This window comes from Eleutherodactylus coqui, chromosome 11, assembly GCF_035609145.1.
Source record: "Eleutherodactylus coqui strain aEleCoq1 chromosome 11, aEleCoq1.hap1, whole genome shotgun sequence".
NCBI lineage: Eukaryota > Metazoa > Chordata > Amphibia > Anura > Eleutherodactylidae > Eleutherodactylus > Eleutherodactylus coqui.
In genome coordinates this window covers 113,669,737-113,683,223 of record NC_089847.1, presented here as the reverse complement: position 1 = coordinate 113,683,223, position 13,487 = coordinate 113,669,737, and the positions used below count along the sequence as shown (strand labels likewise).

At 40.6% G+C, this 13,487-nt stretch overlaps 1 protein-coding gene across 1 annotated transcript in view; it reads right to left on the bottom strand.

The window, feature by feature from the left end:
* Positions 1 to 9,316: 9,316 nt before the first annotated feature.
* Positions 9,317 to 13,487, bottom strand: part of SPON1 (spondin 1) — a 535,993-nt gene continuing 531,822 nt past the window's right edge. The window contains exons 15-16 of the mRNA XM_066583268.1: positions 12,317 to 12,580; positions 9,317 to 10,080 (exon numbers count right to left, since the gene is read on the bottom strand). Of these exons, the coding sequence (XP_066439365.1) occupies positions 9,917 to 10,080; positions 12,317 to 12,580 (428 nt within the window). The 3' untranslated portion in view covers positions 9,317 to 9,916. The remainder of the gene's footprint in view (positions 10,081 to 12,316; positions 12,581 to 13,487) is intronic.

Sequence of the window (13,487 nt, the reverse complement as noted above, 5' to 3'; positions counted from 1 at the left end):
CATGTACATCATAATATGAAAAGGCGTTCCAGGGTCGATGACTTAAATAAAAAATGTATAAAAAGTAGGAACAAAGGCATATAATGGGTTCTTTCGGCTCCTCCTTCATGGCCAGTACATGGTAAAAAAAATCAGGTTGCAAGAGGAAATGCAAATCATTCAGTATATAGAATGGGAAACATTTGCTAAGAATCCATTTCATAGCGCTGAAAGAAAAAGTAAAAATGTTTTTTGTAAAGATTTATTTTATTTCAAAATTAGAATGTGTTAGACATACAACTAGAAAACAATACACAAGACTTTGGTAGGAAATATATTTATGACAGATTTATCAAAAATTCCACAGCAAAACAACAAAAAAAATATAGAGAACCAAAAATCAACATTCTTATGAGGCACATACATGTTTTTTTTTTTGTTTTGTTTTTTTAAACTCAGCCCTAAATAATTGGCATTATTAATGAGGCTTCTATAGAATTATAAGATTAGAGTCACACAACCGCGTGATATGCAATGGGAAAAAATTAAAAATGCCTGTGCTTTGCATGATGGAACCAACACTGTGAATCTTATGTTTGTTGTCTGTTAATACGTTAATGTATTTTTCTTTATTGACCGCAGAGGAGTTGATTTCCTTTATTCCTGATACATTCTACAGCGGTTCGTCCTACACATACTCCGGTGTGCAACTTAATTCCTTTCCTATGAGAATATTTTAGAACCAAAAGTATAACAAATTGTAATTGGATCAAACTTAAAGTCTTCAAACGGGAACTTTAAAAATGTAAATCTACAGAGCGGCACATAGAGGAAAATAGTTGGCATTTTTGATAACACAAATAATATAAGAAACACGGCTTTTTTAAAAATCCTCTTCATTAAAAGATCAAGCGTAGACTTTAAGTCAAGATTTTTTTTAATCAATATACATTTTATTAGTTCTAATACATATAATCTCTTCACAGAAAAGACAGGAAAATAGAAAACTACAAATTTTATTCAAATAGTTTTTAAAAAAACAGGGCACAAAAAAAGACCTGAATGCCTCGTCTCAGCGATAGCGACAAAACGCAATCGGTCAAAAAACAAACAAACACATATGTGACCCCAGACAAAAATCCAGGCTAGCGTTACCCCAGATCAGTAAATCTTCCCCTTTACAAAAAAGCACAAAGATATCCAACGCATAAGAAACCATTGGAACAGGTCACCTGACCGTATATAGGGTTGGACCTAAATAGCTGTATAAATCTGTATATCCAATAAGAGGTGGATATGCTAATTACTCTCCACCTCTCCAACTAAAGCTACTGTGCTCCTTGGGGACGCTATAAATGTTATAGGGATTGCAAACTATTTGGCAATAGCGGAACTATCTTGGAAAGGTTGCACTCCTCATTGCTATTTCCGATTCTAGGAGTTTATTTTTGAAAAAAAACCCTCGTCTAATCAGTAATGAGGGAATATTGTCATACAGCCTCGTTTGCTCGGACGATATAGGCTACGATGAGCACTAGCCTTACTTTTCAAACTCCAATAGCCTCCTATAAGTAGTCTCTCTAGGCGACGCTTCGCCTCACTCTTGATCTGGATTGTAAATCTCGGATACCAGTTGCAACACCTTAGTAAACTGGCTCTCAGACAAACAATACAAGGAACGAGATCTAAAGATACTATGTAGGTTTGGTATCGGTTGCTGTTATCACAGTCAGAAATTCTTTTCTGAGTCTCTTACAAAACAATACAGTGTTGGTTAGGTATGGGTTGCCGCCATCACAGTTGTAGGTTCTCACTATAGGCTCCTGAGTTTCTGATGAACCGCAGACGTGCGGGGAATGCATTGAACCTTGAACCTTAAAATTTTGGTTTCGAACTAAGAACCTTAATTTTTCTAGCTCTAGCTTCTATCCAAGAGTCTAACTGTATATAAGAAAAGTCTTACATCAAGTTTACAGATGGTGGAGTGTAATAAGCATATCCACCTCTTCTTGGATATACAGAGTAGCTATTTAGGTCCAACCTTATATACGGTCAGGTGACCTGTTCCAATGGTTTTTTAGGCGTTGGATATCTTTGTGCTTCTTTGTAAAGGGGAAGATTTACTGATCCGGGGTAACGATAGCCTGGATTTTTGTCTGGGATTTTTTTAGTTTTTTGACCAACTACTATCACTGAGACAATGCATTCAGGTCTATTTTTTTGCCTTTTTTTAACTATTTGAATAAAATGTGTAGTTTTATATTTTTCTGTCTATTCTGTGAAGCGCTTGAAATACGACATAGACTTAATCTGCCTCTGTGACAAGTTAATAAATATAATCTATATCCAATTCCAATTTTATACATTGCTTGTTTTTCAAAAACTATGTTGTGTTTGGAGAATAGGTGGGAATTGTAAGTATGTAAGGCATCGGAAATGACGAATGTTTCTTTGTATAATCCCATCTGATTCGTGTAATACTATACAACATGTTATGTACCTTGTATTTCCTCCTGTAATTCTCCAATAAGAATACAATGTTTCTAAACCGATGTGTTTAATGAGCTCATACAGCCATGTGTATAGAACGTCACTAGCGTTTACGTTATGTATGTTTGATGGAGAATACAAACGTATTTTTCAAGTATAATTGCTACTGATTTTACTGAGAAATTATAGATGTAAAGTATTAAATAGTAAAAAAAAATGTGAGAAATATACTGTAATGTATTACAAATATGGAAAAGTGAACTGAAAACATCATTGTCTTTTTTGACATTTTTCTAAGACAATAAATTATGAAAGTGTAATTTTAAAAAATCAGATGTAGCTCTTCATGTTTACATTTTTTTGTATATTGTACTCTGTTTTAGGTCAGCTTCACATCAGCTTAAGGGCGAGCACCCACTGGCGTTTTCCGCGGGAAAAAAACGCAGCGTTTTCGCCGCGTTTCCCGCGATTTTTCCGCGCATTTTTCGCGCATTTTTCGCGCCGTTTTCGCGGCGTTTTCGCGGCTTTTCCATTAATTTCCATGGAGAAAAATAAGGACACATATGCAACTGACAGTTCCTATGTTAAAAACGCAACGCAAAAAAAACGCCAGTGGACAGGAACACATGTTATCTCTATGCCTGTGCAGGAAAAACGCAAAACGCAAAACGCAGGTAAAAAAACGCCAGTGGGTGCTCGCCCTAATAGAGGTGTATTTATGTGCCCATAATACGGATCAGTATTCCGGGCCAACCGTAGGTCTATTAACCAAACTCACAGCATCAAAGATGGACAAGTGTCCTGGCCTGAATTCCTGAGCACAGGTCTACTGACCAGAACGCACAGCATCATAGATGGATGAGAGTCCTGGCATGAACATAGGTCTACTGACCTGAACTCACAGTATCATAGATGGATGAGAGTCCTGGCATGAACATAGGTCTACTGACCTGAACTCACAGTATCATAGATGGATGAGAGTCCTGGCCTGAACATAGGTCTACTGACCTGAACTCACAGCATCATAGATGGATGAGAGTCCTGGCCTGAACATGGGTCTACTGACCTGAACTCACAGCATTATGGATGGATGAGTGTCCTGGCCTGAATGCCTAAACACAGGTCCACTGACCCCGAACTCACAGCATTATGGATGGATGAGTGTCCTGGCCTAAATGTCTGAACACAGGTCCACTGACCCAAACTCACAGCATCATGGATGGTTGAGTGTTCTAGCCTGAATGCCTGAATACAGGTCCACTGACCCAAACTCCCAGATTCATAGATGCATGAGTGTCCTGGCCTGAACATAGGTCTACTGACCTGAACACACAGCATCATAGATGGTTGAGTGTCCTGACCTGAATGCCTAAACACAACTCTTCTGACCCGAACTCACAGCATCATACATTGATGAGTGTCCTGGCCTGAATTCCTAAACACAGGTCTACTGACCCGAACTCACAGCATCATAGATGGTTGAGTGTCCTGAACTGAATGCCTAAACACAGGTCCACTGAAACAAACTCACAGCATCATGGATGGATGAGTGTCATGGCCTGAATGTCTAAACACAGGTCTACTGACACGAACTCACAGCATCATGGATGGATGAGTGTCGTGGCCTGAATGTCTAAACACAGGTCTACTGAAACGAACTCACAGCATCATGGATGGATGAGTGTCGTGGCCTGAATGTCTAAACACAGGTCTACTGACACTAACTCACAGCATCATGGATGGATGAGTGTCCGGGCCTGGATGCCCTAACACAGGTCCACTGAACCAAACTCAGATCAGTAGACCCAGGGTCGGGCTGATACAGTCATCTATATTATTGGCACATGATACACATTTGAAAGTAGATTTAAATGTCATTGAGAATTTATAGTTGTGAACAAATGAGCACATGTTATTTTACACACGGGCCAGAAGATCACTGACTATTAGAACAATGAATGAATAATAATTTTAGTTTTTGTGTATTGCATTTTAATCTGGGTTAAAATACAAATTAATAGTTTAGATTAATATATATTTTTTTCTAAAAACAGATAAATATTAGGAAAAAATTCATTAGTGATTTACATATTTTAATGTTTTTCCGATCACAACATTTGTAAGATCAAGTGTGATCTTGAGATAAACTGTTCATAGTAGGGCTCTTAATTTAATTAACGCATCACATGCAATTTTTGTTTTAAGTTTATTCAAAAATTTCGGATTGAATGCATGAGATTAAAGTTATATAGATGTTTTCTTCCGGAAACATCACCGATCTTGCTCATTGGCCGTGTTTGGTAATGCAATTCAGACCCCGTTCAAATGAATAGAACTGAAATTGTAATACAAAATATAGTCTCTAGTCAAGGATGGCGCTGTTTCTGGGACTACTGGGATCCTGTAGCTTTAGAAGCCCAAATTACTTTATCTTTAAAGGGTCCGTAAATTCTTCCATAAAGCAGTTTATGATGGTTTATGGTATTAAATTGGAAGCCATGGATATATTTACAGCCATAAATATATAAATAACATAAATAGCTATTAACATGCTTTACTTGTCACTGTCCAAACTGCCGTAAGGTTAATTCATGTATTATTCATGCCTTAAGTACATGATTAAGATAGAAAAATGGATTAAAAAAAACATAAAAATATGAAAAAGGCCTAATCTTGTTACTTAAAGGAGAAAAATATGTGTAATACAATCTACTTTACAATGAAACTCACGATCATTCTAAACCAGGTAAAATTAGCATGTTCATTTCATGGGTGGGAATTTATCGATTTTGGTAGAGTGTGGGAACGGCTTGTTATATTCGTTTATTCCTTTTTCACAGCACCCAAATTTTCTCATACGAGTAGGTATGAAATGATGAGAATGATACTGGTCATTTTTCAGATTTCCTTACTTTAGGGTATAATTACATGTCCCAGATCTGCAGCAGATTTTGCCCCTCAATCTTCATTCAATTAAAAGGTCGAAACCTGCCGAAGATCTACACCGAAATAGGTGACAATATCCACAGAAATCAGCAATGTGTGAACACAACCTTAAAGAGATTCTGTCGCCTACTTTTAGCCCTATAAGCTAAGCATATGGGTGAAAGTAGGTGACCCGCTGAGTCTTGGGATGTAAATGTTATACTTACCTCCCCCATCGTTCCCATGATAAACGAAAGCTCCTACTCAATGCATTGAGCGGCAATGCTAAGTAGTCCATCCATTAAAAAAACAGAGTGGGTGGGCAATGCATTGAGTGACGACTTCCAGCGCTCACACCGGAGGAACAATGTGGGGGGGAAGTATGACAATTACATCTCCAGACTCAGCAGGTCACCTACTTTCAGCCCATAAGCTTAGCTTATAGGCAAAAAAGGAGGTGACAGAGTCTCTTTAAGGTTTTTTTATTATGTTATTCTCTTCTCTCTTGGGCAAGGTATATACAGCACAGAAGCAGACCATGCAGCGGCTTTTTGGGTCCATGGAGATGTTTGGAACCTTTATTTAAAGGGGTTGTTAGAATGCATTATGGATTCCCTTTTAATAGGCCCTACTATGTTGTCCAACTTGGGAATTAATCTGATTCGTGGGATAAGCATACAGCAAACGCTCCTCTCACAGGAGTCTGGGATGCAGTGATATTAACCAGCACTTGGAGGGAGCTCCATTGTATTATTTGCTATGATGTCTATGTTTGCCCTTGTCTTATTTAAGGCTATATTACAATTCATGTTGCAGGAAGGAATATAACTATTGCACAAGACAACAGAGCATGCTATTAAAGGGGATGTCCCAGAAAGAACTTATCACCTATTCACAAGATAGGTGATAAAAATGTGATTGATGGAGGTCTCACTGCTCATACTCCCATGATCCTAGGAGAGGTGGATTCTATGTCTTCCTTTCCTCTTCACACCCTTCCCCTGCAGTGAGGAACAGCTTGAATGGAGCTGCAACCAAACATCTTCACTACCATTCTATGATTTTTTATGGACTACTGGAGATGTCCGAGTACAAGTGCTTGGCTATCTCCAGCAGTCTCATAAACTTGAACGGATCTCCATTCAAGATGGTGGTTCCAGGAGTGAGACCTCAACATTAGACTTTTATGACCTCTCCTGTGATAAATGAAATGTTGATTCTGGGACAACCCCTTAAGGTTCAAAGAAAATGCTGCCAATGAATATGAACTCTGGTACTGAGCTGAGCTTGTAATGGCAAGTTGCTTCCACAATGTTACCTTACTTCTGCTAAGGCATATGATGCCAACTGATGTCACATGTAGCCGTATGTGAAGTTGGGGAACACATGAGTAATGGACATACTTTACCAGAGTAGAATTCAACAGGTGTAACAAATACAATACAGTAATTGTAATGTTCATGTAATTTGTACATCCTGTCCAGCAGACACTTGGCAGAGCATACACCGAGATTGATCATTGGTTGTCATATGAAATTACAGTGAGTAGAAGATGAGCAAACAAACTGATTTACCACCAAGACATGGTGAAGATAGCTAACATTCTGCTAACAACCAGGGACATTAAAGGGACAATAAACCTTGAGTATGTATCATCTCACTGTATTGTATAGCTGATATGTATCTACCAATACCAGGGAGCAGCCATGCTGGGCCGGGGAGAGACTCAAGGACAGCAGTGGCAGGAAGTCTGGAAAAATAATCACAACTTTTTCTTACATTTCTTCTGCTCCAAGAACCTGCAAAAATATTTATCTACATATGTATAAATCATAGTAGCTGATCTTTCTATAGGCTTCACTTATAGCCGCTGACTTTACGTTTAGTGTCCCTTTAATAGTCAACTTTTGGCCATTATCCAACTTCTCTTAGAATGGTTGAGCAGGGTTTTTTCTGGGTTTCTAAGTCACGCCCCCTCTAGGCCACATGTGTCAAACTCAAGGCCTGCCACGTCATTTTATGTGGCCCACGAAGAGGCCTGGACACAGAAAGACCAGCTCTCCAGTTTCCACAGAGGATGCAGCCAGCACTTGGCATTGGGGGCAGCACCTGCACATGGAGCAGCTACCATCTTTGATTCTGAGCTCCGGCGCTTACCTCTACACTGCTCGGTTCAGGTGATGGCATAGCTCTGACAGTCATACTCTGGCACTCAAGCCACCTCCTCCAATGTAGGAAGCTCAGTGTTAAAAAAAAATGGAAGGGGAGAAACCCCATCATAGTGTAGAGGGCGCCATAACCTAGTTAAGGAGTGCTTACATTTAGGGCTCATTCACACAGGTGTATGCAGTTTTGGTCCATGAAATACGCAGCGTTACCTGGACTGAAATTGTGCGTATTCACTGCATGTTTGGAGCTCCTTGCATTTTTTTGCGCATGTATTCACTGTGTTTTCACGAATGTAAAAAAAAATACAAGAAGGTACCACCGATTTCTCCTGCCTTCATGCATAAATATGCAGTGAATAGGATAGATCATGCATATTCACTGCGTATTTATGCAATTTTTTTTCACATGTGTACAATACACATGTTAAAATGGCATGTACCATAATTCAAATCAATGAGGATTAACCTTCGGCAATCCAATTTTGGATTTAGGGTTTTCTAGGGGGCTTTCTCTTTCTGCCATTTTACAATGGCGTCATCTGCTGGCTAGAGCCAGTACTGCAGTATGGGATATGCTGGAGAGGCCTCTGACAACAGAGCAGCCAGTAATCTACAGTAAGAATACCCTGCCGGACGTCTTCCGACATCGGAGCTGTACAGCCTTCAATGAGAATGTCTTCAGACGTCAGACAGTGGATTGGAAAGGGTTAAGCTGTCTGTATTATGCGTGTAAAAAATATGCACGTAATATGCGCAAATATGCCCATGTGAACAAGCACTTATAAACAGCCCTATGAAGGCTATTATAATGCTGATGTTGCCTCCAGTGAAACTGAGTTTGACACTCCTGGTCTATGAGATGATCAGGTACTTTGCTGTATATCAATAGCTAAGCAGCAGCCATGACAGAGAGGAGGCTAGCTTAGTTATTGAAATGAGCTGAACAACCAGCCCCCTTACCAACAACGAGAGGGGAGTGGGAGACTGCACACCATGTGATGCGGTGATGGACCTGGACCAAAAGTAAACAAGTCAACACAGCTGCACCCGAACTGGATCAAGAAAATGTTTTTCTCCCTGGATAACCCCATTAGAAGCAGTAAAACGTCCCTCTACAAACATGGCATGCACCTTTTGGGATTATATCATAGAGCTTCGGGTCCAGAGTATAATTTTTGAATTATCTTTTTCAGGATCCACAAGAGTAAACTTTTTAATTTATTAAAGTACCTTAATTTGATCTTATTATCTGTCAGACCATAATAGCAACAGGGTTTTCACTTCTTGGCTGCTTGTGTAATTATAGGGACATGGCAGCAGGGGCGTAATTAAAGGTTCAGGGGCCCTGATGCAAAATGTGATCCGGGTCCCCCCTTCTATCTGTATCTGTACCCGTACCCATACCTAAACCATGCTGCACAGAGACATAACTTGAAGCTACCGGACCCCAATGCAAAACCTGTAGCAGGGCCCCCAACTATAATGCTTTATTCATACTACTAGGCCCCCATATATGGAGAAGGGAGGCCTTATGGGCCTCCTAAGGCTCCTGGGCCCGGGTGCAACCGCATCGCCTGCACCCTCTATAGTTACGCCCCTGCGTGGCAGAACCTTCAAGCGTGGGACCCACTTTGTAACTACTCTCTGCTCTATTTAACAACCAGTTTTATAAAGTAGACAAGGTCTTTAACATCCAGGATACAATTAAACTTAAAATATCAAAATGTTTTAGGACACATCCAAAAAAAAATAACTACTGTACATTTTCTTTTTATTTTCTGCAATTCAAGAACCTACTTTTGTACGTTGAGGTCTTCAAAATATGACTTCATGGAAATGTTACTTCATCAGTAGACTAAACGTATAACAACACGGGGTAAATAATCTGGGATGACCTGTAACCAAACATGCTTGGAGTCGTCCAGATGAGCCTGTTTAAAAACGGTAGATGTACAGTTGGGTATCGGCTCTCGACCGTCTGTTATCCTTCGGTTCGGTCTAACAATGTGAAAAACAACACAGGGTGGCAACGGGTTGTCCTATTTGCTCACTTTTTCTCTTGCATGCATGTGAAACTGTTAAGATTAAAGTTTGTGATGCGACTAGGAAGATATATTGTCCGGAGTCGTATTTTGTCACTAAATGACCAAGATGTCGGACATTATTTATTGATCTAACCAGATGATTCAGTTATTATTATATGTGAATATTTAGAAAATATAGTTCTTGCACCCGCAAGAATAGTAAGCAAAGTACATTGCAAAATGAAAAGCACTGTATATATTCTATGATAAAAAATCTAATAAAGATTGACTTTCCACGTAACTGGAGGATTATCCCATGTGAGGTGTCTGCTAACATGGATGGACGTTACAAGCTCGGATCTCCTTCTTGTCCTTACAGCTGGTGAACTGAGAGCTTTTGAATCTCTTCTTCACTGTCATGAACCTCTCCTGAATGCCACCACCACAATACTTGGTGCATTCTGTCCATGTTGTCCATGGCTTCATTTTGCAAACTGAAAAGAAAAGTATCGGTGTTACTATTTCAGTCATTCAGATGATCGGGGGTGCAGAAGTAGCAGTCGTTATCTGATGAGCGAACCCAAAGGCTCTTTTGTTACAAGTGACTACACTAATATTATAAATGGCACATGATGAAGGCCCGGCTATGGATTTGGGGCTCAGGAGATTAACATACGTTTATGTCCTGGCTGGCTGGTAGTTAATGCAACAATATGCAAATGTATGTCCAGTAGCTGAGCGGCTCCATCCTGGTGACTGACAGCCGACCTCCCGCTGCAATGAGCACAACTATGTCTGATGTTACCTCCTTGCATGCTTCAATCAGTGTGGATCAAGCCATGTAAAGGGTTCACAGAGGGGGCCTGTTATCGCTATTGTAAGCGATAATGCATTGCAGTACTGAAGTACTGCTATGCATGATCAGAGCAAACAAAGCTTTTCTGGTTCAAATCCCCTACAGATACATAAAAATGTAAAAAAATAAATAGTTAAATAAAACACATAAAAGAACAGTAATAAAACTACCCTTTTTTGTGCACTTTCCCCTCTCTGTATAAAAAAATAAATAAAGCCACACATATTTGATGTCATTGCATCCGTAATGATCTGTACAATAAATTGAACTCACTATTAATCCTGCATAACAAGAACTGTAAAAAAAAAAGGAAGCGGAACCAAAATGCTTATTTTGGTCATTTTGCCTACCGGAAAAACGCAATAAAGGTTATTAAAAATAATCTATATGTATCCCAAAATGCTACTAATAGAAATTACAGCTAGTTACGCAAAAAACAAGCCCTCAGAGAGTTCAATCAATGGGAAAATGAAACAGTTAGGCCGCCTGCACACAAGCGGGTCGGATCCGGCAGCGAGAATTCTCGCCGCGGGACCCGACCCGAGTGCCTGCAGAGACGAGCGCGTACTCACCCGCGCCTGGCGGCCCCGGGCTCTTTCATGTGCCGGCTGCGGCGCAGCGGGCGCATGCGCAGACCGGAGCCGGCGGCCAGGTGAGTGCGTGCCCCGCACAAAAATAGGACATGCCTCGGTTTGTTTGCCGCGCGAGATTTCGCGCGGCCAAACCGCGGCCGTCTGCATAGGAGTGCGTATTGTAATGCACTCCTATGCAAACTTTCAGTGGCGGAAATCCCGCGGGAAATACCGCCGCGGGATTTCTGCCCGTGTGCAGGCGGACTTATGTGACTTTGAATTTCAAACACAGGGTTTTTATTATGCTAAAGTGGAAAAACCTAAAAAATATATTTTTTGTAAGCTGATAATTTTTTTGCCCCCAGAAAAAAATGTATGATTAGCGCTGTAAAAAATGGCCAATGATGGATGGAAAAATAAAAAAGTTATGGCTTTTGAAAAGTGGAGATAAAAATCCCCCAAATTGTCGTTGCTTCAGGTCTAAAATAGGCTGTGTCATTAACCCTTTCCAATCCAATTTTGTATTCAGGGTTTCCTAAAAGGCTTTTTCCTTTTGCTGTTATACAACGGTGCCATCTGCTGACTAAAGCCAGTGTGTGTGCGCCAGAGAGGTTCCAACAGCAGAGTGGCTGGCAATAGACAATAAGAATACCCTGTTGGACGCCTTCTGACATTGGAGCTGTACAAGCTTCAATCAGAACGTAGGAAGACGTCAGACAGCGGACTGGAAAGGGTTAAGTGGTTAAAATTACTATTTCTGGATGAGTTGCAGCATGGTTGCAAAGCCGAAGCTACAAAAACTCTTGACAGTCAGCAGGCAATGCTCCTTAATTGTCCAAAACAGAGATACCCGTCTATGAAGTCAATATACAGTACTATTGGAACAATTCTCTAATATTGTCTTTAAAAGCTTTTCCAAGACTTACTATTGATGGCACATCCTTAGGGTAATCGGTATCGGTTCAATCCTTGGTAATGAGGCCAATAGAAAGAATAAAGGGGGTGCGGCACACCGTTCATTGTTTGCTCAGGCACACTGGCTGCAGTGTATGGGTGGCTGTGCCTGGTACTAACATTGAGTCCACATCTAGCTAATGAGACTGAGCTGCAGTACCAGGTAGAGCCAAACCAGCATGTAGATTATGGCACTGAGACTGGGTAAGCAATGAAGGAAGCCTAGTTGGTGTTCGCAGTTGCTGTAAGCAAAACAGGTCAGAAAAGAGTCCCTGAGCCACTAACAGCCCCATAAGTCTAACATTTGGGACAAATGAGTAAAACCACCTGGACAACATTCTCGTATACCTGGATACTGTTCACCATCTGCTTCTTCATTCGTCCTCTCGCTTCTCCTTTTCTCTCGGGCATCTTTAAGACGTCTCTTTTCAGCCCCATTATTTTTTTGGCACTTTCGAACTCTGCATTTCTTACGCTGTACAGTTTCTGGACAGAGGCCTCCTCCAAACTGTGGCTCCAGTGTGATCATTCTTGTTCGGATCATATGTCCTTTCCCACATGACTTGTTACATTCTGACCAGTGAGACCACTCAGTCAGCTCACAGTTGATGGCTGGAAAGAAAATATCATATAAAGGCTATGAACAGCTTGGGGGGTAGGGGGCACTTTAAATGCATGTTTTTTGGGCTGACAATCACTTTTACAATAAACTTTCATTAAAAATGTTACACTGTTTGTCTTCTTCAGTCTGTATGTAGACACTGCTGTCTGAGTCTCAGTAGTAGATATGTCAGTGTGCTGGACTGGTGGTTTTGTTCCCCCTGCTCTCTCCTCTCCTGCATCTTCTTATTAGCTAATTTATAACAAAAGTGAAGTTTATCTATAGGCCCATTTAGACACAAAGATAATCTTTCAAAAGATTGAAAGATCAGCAGTCATTTTGCAGAAAGTACTAATAGGCACTAATTGCTACTAGTACTTTATCAGCTTCATTTGCATGCAAATGAGCTTCTGGAAGCTGTTGCAGATCTCAGCAGGAGGTCTGAGCTCTGTATTTAGCTCCTTTGTTCAGCCAAGGGCTGCTTAAAGAGAACAAAGTAATCTCTAGCTCCTGGTGGAGAATTCAGCACCATGGACAGCAGACAAAGCCTGCAGTCCTGCTTAAAAGCTGTTCTGGCAGCAGGGCTGACAGCTGAGAACAGCTGATACAAAGTTAACAGCTGTAATCAGCTCTCCGTGGGCAGACCACAGTGTGCAGTCCTGCTTATCAGTTGTCCTGCTGAATGATGGTTTTCAGGCAGAACTGAAAATGATCGTTCGGCAGAACAGTGAAAGATGGGCACATTTGGACACAATGATTATCGCTCGAAAGATGGCTTTTGAGCGAATTTTGCATGATAATCATTGTGTCTAAATAGGCCTTATGTTGTGGTCATAAATTAGCTGATAGAAATGTCAAGGGAGGGGAGATAAGGGCTGAAAATTAAAGCCCATTTAGACACAAAGATGATCGCTCAAA